Source organism: Olea europaea, chromosome 9, assembly GCF_002742605.1.
Source record: "Olea europaea var. sylvestris chromosome 9, O_europaea_v1, whole genome shotgun sequence".
Lineage (NCBI taxonomy): Eukaryota > Viridiplantae > Streptophyta > Magnoliopsida > Lamiales > Oleaceae > Olea > Olea europaea.
The window spans coordinates 13826514-13836017 of record NC_036245.1 but is presented as its reverse complement, the minus strand read 5'-3'; the positions used below and the strand labels follow the sequence as shown (position 1 = coordinate 13836017).

The 9504-nt window shown below is 34.3% G+C and overlaps 2 protein-coding genes across 2 annotated transcripts; both read left to right on the top strand.

The window, feature by feature from the left end:
- The first annotated feature begins 6263 nt into the window (after positions 1-6263).
- Positions 6264-7482, top strand: LOC111400073 (pentatricopeptide repeat-containing protein At1g02150-like). Its single transcript, XM_023027525.1, has 2 exons — positions 6264-6733; positions 7121-7482. Exons 1-2 carry the CDS (start codon positions 6608-6610, stop codon positions 7301-7303), a joined length of 309 nt encoding a protein of 102 aa, XP_022883293.1. The 5' UTR covers positions 6264-6607; the 3' UTR covers positions 7304-7482.
- Positions 7483-7550: 68 nt separating this feature from the next.
- LOC111399981 (pentatricopeptide repeat-containing protein At1g02150-like) lies at positions 7551-9144 on the top strand. Its single transcript, XM_023027459.1, has 3 exons — positions 7551-8586; positions 8747-8815; positions 9059-9144. The coding sequence occupies exons 1-3, from the start codon at positions 7551-7553 to the stop codon at positions 9142-9144; spliced, it is 1191 nt and encodes a 396-aa protein (XP_022883227.1).
- The last annotated feature ends 360 nt before the right edge of the window (positions 9145-9504 follow it).

Below are 9504 nucleotides of genomic sequence, written 5' to 3'. Positions count from 1 at the left end.
TCAATTGAAGACACCCCTCTTGAATAGATTCTTACAAATTTCATAAGAATCTCATCAAATATGGTGAAATTTCAAAAAATTTGTTTATATGTATATTTAAGCTTGAACTCCATCCAAATATTTTAAAATCCATCAATTAACGAAATTTTAATAAATTCACTAATTATTGAGGATACCTAAATTTTAAAAGATTTCATTAAAATCTCAATTAGAGACACCTGAATTTTAATGAATTTAATTAAAATCCAATAGAATTTCAATTAAAGACACCTAATTTTAGAATAACTTTTAAAATCAATCACAATCTCAATTGAGTGCACCCACTTTAATTAATGAATTTCACTTTATTTTTAGAAAGAATATATAATCAATTTCTTAATTTAAGGGGGAATCATTTTCAATATCTTTCATCACCTAATAATGTTGTGGTGTACCAATCAAAATCCATACCCTAATATCTATACATATACATACATACAAACATGTATACACACAGGCACTTACTTTGGATCTGAGAATGATATGAATCTGCCATTATATTTTTCTCATTTTCTTACTGCTTTTCTTTCTAAATTATGAACTTTCTTGAAAAGAAGAAAAATAAGATTAATGGTATACTGAGATGTGTTAGTTGCAGGAATTATTTGCCCAAAGATCATTAATCTCTCATTTTTCCAGTCAAACACAGGTTCGTAAGCTGGCAAAAGAGATTCCCCAAAATGCTGCTATCGTAAGCTGGCTAAGGAGATTTCCCAAAATGCTGAAAGTAATTTACAATAATGTAAAAATACTTAAGCAGTATCACACAAGCCAGATTCATGAACTACAAAAAGTATTTCTCAGGGAAGACCATGGAATTCCCCAAAATAGTGCAAGTAGCTTAAAATAATGTAAAAATATTTAAGCAAGTTAACACATGCCAGATGCATGAACTACGAACAGTATTGCTCGGGGAAAACCTTGCCAATTTTTGCATTTGATGTCTCGTAGACGGTTTCTTCTAACAAGTGATGCCTAGAAGTTTTCTTGTGGATGAAAATTAATTCGGTCAACTTCATCAATGAAACATAATTTTTTAATCATTGTCCTTCCATGGGATCAATTTAATTTTGATGAGAGAGATTTCATTTCTTTCTCTTTAATGACCAAATTTAATTGAAAGATGAAGTTTTGAGGTTGAGGGTTGGAGGAGGGATTGGCGATTGGGGAAGAAGATAAATTTTTAAAGGTTTTATAATTGTGGTGGGAGAATAAATTATTTTATGTGATAAATATATTAAAAACCCACTTAAATAATTTTATTTAAGGTCATTTAAGTAACTAAAATAATTGTGTTGTCACTAACAATTTTTGTAGTGATAATATAATCACCCTTATTATTTTGAAATTGTATCTTAATATTATCTCATATACGTATTTTTCTCATACTTTATCTTTAATATTTTTATTTACTAGTAATTCTTGTTCATAACCATGATTTTCGTCCAAAATACTGTTAACACATATTGCAACGAGAGACAAATATTTAGTTTTACTTTTTAGGGTAATTGGCACAAAATGTCCATACCTTTCAAGTTTATTGAGGAAAACCCACTACCTTTCATTTTTTGACATTTTGCATTTATTTCAACGTTTCGTTACACAAAACGTCATTTTCACTATTTTTGAATGTAAAATGTCATTTATGCCCTCTTATTTAAAACAAAAAATCAAAAAAGAAAAGAAAAATAAAGCACAAATTGCAATCATACTCTCAAAGTTTTGAAAAAAATGTAAATCAGTCCAATAAATCATTAAAATATTAAAAATTTAAAAATTATCTATTTCTTTTCTTTTCTCTCTTCCTTCCTTTTCCTCCCCCTCTTCCCTCACAACCAAAACTCCACCCTCTTGCCACCTTGGGCGCCGGACCAACACAACCTCCAACTTGGCCAATTTTAGGGCTTTCCATCGTTGTCGAGGATTCTTGGGCTGGTATACATAAATTGCCCCAATGAGGAAAACATCATATGGAGGGAGTCAGTGTAGCATGCTCAAATTGGAGTCGGTCAAGATTCTAATATCCAGTTTCTTAAGGCGTATGAGGAATGTTTTGCGTGTTTGGATCTTCTAGTTGGTTCCTTTGAATACTGAACGAATTCTTGGCAGAGCATAATTTAGAATCCAAAATTACGGGTGAAGACTGTTCTTTTGAAGTTAATTTAGATAAATTAACAGCTACTAATTACTATTAAAACAACTTGGATTGATTTATATTTTTTAAAAACTTTTGGGAGAGTGATTGCAATTTGTGCTTTATTTTTATTTATTTATTTTTTTTGATTTTTTTGTTTTAAATAAGAAGGTATAATGCTTATTTTCCGTACAAAAACAGTGAAAATGATGTTTAGCGCAACGAAACGTTGAAATAAGGGAAAAATGTCAAAAAATGAAAGGTAGAGACGTTTTCTACAATAAGCTTAAAAGATATGGACGTTTTGTGCGGATTACCCTATTTTTTATTTGTACAATTTTTTGCTTTATTTCAAAATGTGAAGGGCAATTAAGTCTTTTTACTTCACCGTATCTATTGGGACCAAAATCCTTGTGCTGATTTGAAAACAAGAATTTAATGAAAAAAGGCTAATTATATTTCCCCACAAAATTTAATTAATACACCACAATTAAAATATATTTTTAATAAATACATCACAATAAATTTACCATTATACTCATAATTCAATAAAAACTAAAAATAAGTCATTGTGGCGTCCTCATCATCTTTAAAAGTTTAAAACACAAAGAAATTCACTATTACCCTCATCACACTTAAGAAATTGATCGGGATTTTCTGTTTACACGGGAGTACAATCAGCTTTGAAAGCAGAGACCCAAATTTGATGATTAGAACAATTGCCAAGATTTTGGTCTCACCCAAATAAAAGATAACAGGTGGTCATGAGGACGAAGGTGGTTTTTTCCGCCATAACTGCGCATGAACTTGACTTGGTAATTTATTGGCATCTGCCCATCCTCCCACGGTAGTGGGTTTTCAAATTCAATTTCTTGGAATCGCAGCAATGAGTCGTCGGAGTCCTGTTACAAATTGTACAAGTGATTCTCCATTGTGGGAAAAGAGTCTGTATTAGATTTGGATAGTTATGATTTTTGAGGAAAAATCACACTATTTGTTAGTCCATTTGAGTCTTCCTGACGAGCAAATTGTCTCTTCAGCAAATATTCCAGAAAATTTGATTTATTTCCTCTGTTGTATGGACTTGGCTGTATGACTGTTCTGTGATTCAATGCAGGTAAACATAATTTAGAGCCCATTTGAGCCACAATATTTGTAAAATGAGAATGAAAAATAGAGTCGTTATGGATCCCACACAAGAGATAGAAATTCAAAAATGGTGGCTTGATGTGACGGATAACGGTCATATTTTTCATTTTAATGAGGTAAAAATAAGGGTCAAATAGGGCCTTATATTCGAAACGGGTTGATGGCTTTCACAACCAAGTTTAGTAGAGGAATAGGTCTCAATTGTGTTTGACGACTACAGACATTTAAAGAAAAAGAAGAATATACTAGGTTTATATTTGTGGTGTGATTATAATGTGGGGTGAATAATTAGAAGTATATTAATCTGATTATGTAATTTTACTTAAGGTTGTTTAAATAAAAAAGAAGTTTATAGTGCACTTAATAATTTTTGTAGCGGTAATAAATTATCGATGAAAAAATTAGGGACATAATATATAGTTACAATTAAAATTTATGAATATGAGGGTTCCCTTTCTTTTGGGAAAATTACACATAGCATAAAATATATATATATATATATTTCATATTATAATTGTCATCTTATTTTTTCCTTGATATACTGCATTTTAGACAGTATAAAATAAAGGATTAAGCTCCTTGTACATCCGAGATTCCATAAGGGTGTCCATTAACACCTCCCCATTGGAGGAGTGCTTGTGTCCTCCAATGGGGAGGTGCCGGGTGTCCATTATGGACACCCTTATGGCACCCCCGATGTACTTGTAGCATCCTCCTAAATAAAACTAAAAAGTAACCCCAACAATAAGTGGATTAACTAGAAAGTCATTATTTTCCTTTCAAACATGAGTCAATTACAGTCAAAACATTTTAACCCAAAAATCGGACCATGCTATAGAACTCGAGATTTTGCCACCTCGGCCCCTGGATCGGAGCTCGGGATTTCTGCAACTTTATTCAAATCTTGCACTTACCTCAAAAAAACCCATATCACATTGCTCTCTTCCTTTCCACAAAATCAAAACACCCATATCACATTGCTCTCTTCCTTCGAGCAAAATCAAAACCCTCAAATCAATTAATCAAGAAAAGGGAAAAAAATCAGACCACAAATCGATCTTCTTACCTCACATAGAGGGCATTCCGTAGCTCTAGTTTCGAAAGAAGATATTTTACCAATACCATACTATGCTATTGATATGATCTTGGTTATAAAACCCTTACGGCGTAGTAGTTCTTCCCATAGTTATAAAACCTGGACCGAATCGGACCGGCCGGTTCGGTTTGGAAACCGACGAATTGGACTCGAGTCCGGTCCAAGTTGCACTGATTTATTGCTTGACAAACAACCCGCTTCAAACCCGTTGAACCGTCGATTTTTAGGTTAACTCGTCAGCCCATTTTTCCTTGACCCGACCGGGTCTTATTATTTGTTGAAAACAAACTGTCTCCAGACTCCTTGTCGGCTTCTTCTCACTCTCACGGAACAGACCATTATGGTCACCGGCGATGAACTTAACACCAAAAATAGTCTCAGCGAAACGAAAGAATTTAGGATTTCCACAACTAATTCCTCAGCAAAGACAGGCCCATTATTTTTCAGAAGCTTATAACGTAAGGTTTGAATTTGGGCTATAAATCCTTTGCCTTTCACTGACTCTCCAATCAATAGTTTTTTTTTTTCACGCTCATAGGATATAAATTTTTGAGATCTGGTTTAGTGGTTTTGAGGGGAAGGGTTTGCTACATGACCACAAGGCTTGACACATAAGTTGACACATTATACTCACATGGAGAGGTCAGCATTATTTTATTTCCTTGGGACTCACACCCCGACTATAAGAGATGTATCAAACAATGTAATCATTTGGTTTTGAATAAAGCTGAGCCCGGGATTTCCAGGGGTCGAGGTGGCCAAATCTCGGCCCCTGAACGTATGTGTGGGGGACCCCACATGAAAATGATCAGAGCAAAACCCGGGTTCCGTAGCAAGATTCTTTGATTTTATTCATTTGTATAATGCTTCTCTGACAGAAAGAAATGGCAGGAAAAAAGATTGCAGGAAAGGAGATGGCAAGTGAATGGAGATGGCAGAAAAGGAGAGAGAAATCTGATGGCACTTTCAAAGTTCAAACTTCAATTTCGTATAAAGACAAAAGAGTGACTTCATTGAATAAGATTTAAATGATTTTTTATTTTTGTTTTATTTTTCCAAGCATATTTCACTGTATATGATCTAGAATTTGTGAAATTTGGAATACAAATTGATCTTTAGTTAACAAAATAACATAAGATAACTTAGTTATTGGAAGAAAATAGTAAAATTTTATTATTCAATAAAAGTAATTAATAATATACAATAGAAATTGACCCACCGGTAGAACCACCAGGTCACCGATTGAACCATTGACCCACTACATTTTCCAAGTGAGTGTTCGGGTCGGATCTGACAACTATGCAATTTTCAATTGCTGGCTTTAAAACTTAAAATTCCCATACATTATCCTACCGCTTCCGATGTGGGATTTGGAAAGTGTGTACAGTAAATTCCCTAAAGAAATTTCACTCCAGTCCATTCTTGTAAATATGTTGTTATTAGAATTTTGTAGTAGTTTTAGAAGAAAAAAAAAAGAAAGAAAGAAAAAGTCATCTTGGTGTAAATTATTTCTCTTTAAATTTTTTTTTTTTTTCATTTTCAATCCAATTTACGTAATCTTTCATGTAATTTTATGACATTGACACAATGAAATACTATAAAAATATTAAATAATTCACCATATGACAAATAAAAAATAATTGTAACCAAATTTAATCATTAGTTGTGTGTATGCCTATATGGAAAGTTTGCATGGCAGTATTTTCGATGATTTTAAGTGGAATCTGTAGTATAATTTAAAATTTAGAATAATTATGGTAATTAAAGAAATATTTCAAATTTCTAATGCATTTGAGATTTTTTCCCTTTTCTTTTCTCGGCATCCCTAAATTGGAGCCCAAAACCCGAAACCATAAGGCTAGGATATCGAATAGAAAGATACTAAAATTTTCATTTTGTTGCCCTCTTTTTTCTTGTCTTCCTCAGCATTCAAGATCTTCCATGGCAACGATTCTCAATGCCGGAATATCTCAATTTCCCATCTCAAAACCGTCTCCTTGTTTCCAGTTCCACAACCGCAAAACTCTCATTTAAATCGGTTAATATTACTACTCGAACCCATAAGAATCCATCCTCCATAAAGTGTTCAATTTTAGATTAAAACGATTGAGGGCCTACGTGCCTCCGGAAGAGGGTATGATGCTGGCAAGCTAAGTTACAAGACAGACACAGGCCCTGACCTTCTACACATGATTCACGGCTATCACAGTTCCATGAATGAAGTACCTGGGAAAAAGGGCGACGATGTATTATCCAAGCTTCGAAATGTGATCTCGAGCCTCGTGAGTCAAGAACGTTACCAAGATGCTCTTGAGGTAAATCAAAGTGTTCAATATAAATTGAAGCTTAGGATTCTCCATAATTCGCTCTATAACATTTTGCCGAATCTACTTTCGGGCTTCTATATTTCCATTTAATATTGATGAAGAAAAAATATTTGACCTTGGAACAAATGATTAATCTGATTTGATTTTGAGTACTTTGTAACTAAGCTTTCTCTATATGAGGGTTGCAGCATGATTAGATAACTTTGTTATTGTTTTGGCATGATCAACTCAGCTATCTCTCGTCACCGTCATCCTCATCGTGTATGAGACTTCGTTTTAATTAGGCTGTATGATTCGCACCAGCTTCAGTTTGGGTCATGTGAATCTCAAAATCGATTTTTTGATAGAAAATTCGTGTTCTTGTACACTCTGCAGGTCAACCAGTGGATAAATGACTGGAAAGAGAGGGACGAAATGACACCGGAGGACACTGCTAGGGAGGTGTATTTGATTGCAAGAGTACATGGAGTTTCAAGTGCTGAAAAATACTTCATGAAATTGTCAGATGCCATGAAGGATGAAAGAACTTATAGCGCTCTCTTAAAGGTTAAACCCTAACCTTAACGGTCCCCCACCACCCCTGCCCTGGAGCATCGTGAAGGAGGTAAATCGCAGGTTATGCCTCCAAGGGTACAGGGTGGAAGGCTGTTAGTACACTTGCACTTACCCAAGAGCCAAATCCATATTTCAAGATTCGAACCCTTGACGCAGCAGCCTCAAGTAAAGCTGGATTTCTCCACCCTCCCCTTTTACCACTTGGAGATGTGCCCTGGGGGCAACTTATAGCGCTCTCTTGATTAGGTATATGGATGCCAGAATGCAAATAAATGCTGAATCCTTTTACAATAAAATGAGAAATGCGGGTTATGCCAGTGATGAAATTTCATTCTTTACGATGCTGAAATTCTATGAGGACCTTAAAGATAATGACAAGGTTGAGTTATTGATCGCAAAAATGATAGAGGAAAACATACCATTAAGTAGACATTCCTTCAATATTTGGCTGTGGTCCTGTCAAAATCAAGAATCTTTGGATAAATTATTTAAACAGGCGCAGCGGGAAACCACCTGCGATTCCTCTTTGGATCTCTTCTCCTCAATAGCTATTATGTACAATGAGTTAGGGCAGCTTGAAAAGGCTCAGGACTGTTTGAACGAAATTGAGAGTAGAATCACGGACGAGCATTACAAATTCAGCTATCTCGCTAATCTCTGCGGTAAACTTCGCAACAAACACGAGCTTTACCGAGTTTGGGAAAATTACAACTCTGTCTTTCCAAAATACTCATCTGATCGCTACTCGTCAGTAATTTATTATTTGTTTAAAATGGATGATATTGAAGATGCTGAAAAGATTTACGAGGAATGGCTTTCCCAACCTGATGGTTCTGATTCTGAAGATATTATTGAAGAGCTTGGTAATGATGATTCTGATTCTAATTCTAATTCTAATTCTAAGTATGATTCTGATTCTGATTCTGATTACGGAGATGTTATTGATGAGCCCCGTAATTACAAAAGAAATTATCTATTGTATTGTTATGTTAACAAAGGGCTTTTTAAAGAAGCTGAGACGTTCTTCAACCAAATGATTCAAGTGGGAATAAAACCGAATCCATTTATGTGGGAGAATCTTGCCCTGCTCCACATCCAAGAGAGGAGGATTTCTAAGGCTCTGTCTTGCTTACGGAAATTCTTTTCAGCTAGGGGTAAAGGTTGGGCGTATCTTCCAAGTCCTAAGACGGTCCGTTACATTCTCAAGATTTGTGTCGAAGAATCTGATGGTGCAAGTCAGAAAGCCTTGTATCAGATCTTCGAGGAAGCCCGTATCAGTAAATCAGGTGTTGAATATTTAGTCACACCTCATCTCTTTCTATAATTCAACAGTATTGCAGATCTCTCTTTTATTATTTTTTTCTCAGAAATTTTATATGTATTTTTCTTTAATAATGTTTTTTCTCTCATCTAAACATTACTAGTCTTGTGCCTTGCAATGCACAGGTTTTGTGATTTTGAAGGTAACGTTACCGTGCTTGAAGAATAGATTCATACTCCTTGTTTCTTTTGCAAGTTTTTCTTAATCTTCGATTTATAATATAGCATTTGTTCATGTGCTTGCTTCACACAAGTTAATAAATATTTATAATCTACTTTATTATCAAATATAAGTAGAAACAATTACGAAATAATCTAATTTTTATTAGATAACAAATGAAACTTAACATCCGAAAATTGTAAAAGAAGGTGTAATGTAGGATGACAAAAAGCATGAAGGTAACAGAAGCAATCATCTTTACTGGAAATGAGCTACAGAAGATGCAAAGAAGAAAAAATCCCTGCATCTAAACATTGATGGTGGTGTTGTCAATGGTGATTATGCTCAGCAAAAATGTTCTTAACAGCAGTCTATTAATTGGTAGCGCGGTACAGGTTGTTTGTAGATAGCCGGAGGCAATGCTGTCGTTATATTTCTTGCAAGATGCTAGATGGGAGCTGCTTTCTGAGGTAAAGGGTAAGAAAAGTTGTTCCACAAGTTATATAATATAGTGTATTTATGTATAATTTCTAAAATTGGTGAAAGAAGTACATAGCATATTCTAAGGGTTGTAGAAAATACAAGAACCTGCAATGTGGGACTTTTTCAGAAGTGATTGAAATGAAGTAGTAGTGAGCAAATAACATAAAAGATTAAGATATGATGTTAATTTGTTACTTGCAGCATGGAATACCCACATTAACAAGTACTTGTAGAGCATCAC

Coding starts and splice junctions, on each gene's coding strand:
- LOC111399981 (XM_023027459.1), top strand. CDS start 7,551: ATGGATGCCAGAATGCAAATAAATGCTGAATCCTTTTACAATAAAATG. Junction 8,587..8,746: donor AGCCCGTATCAGTAAATCAG/GTGTTGAATATT, acceptor TGCAATGCACAG/GTTTTGTGATTTTGAAGGTA. Junction 8,816..9,058: donor ACTCCTTGTTTCTTTTGCAA/GTTTTTCTTAAT, acceptor AATGAGCTACAG/AAGATGCAAAGAAGAAAAAA.
- LOC111400073 (XM_023027525.1), top strand. CDS start 6,608: ATGATTCACGGCTATCACAGTTCCATGAATGAAGTACCTGGGAAAAAG. Junction 6,734..7,120: donor GTTACCAAGATGCTCTTGAG/GTAAATCAAAGT, acceptor TACACTCTGCAG/GTCAACCAGTGGATAAATGA.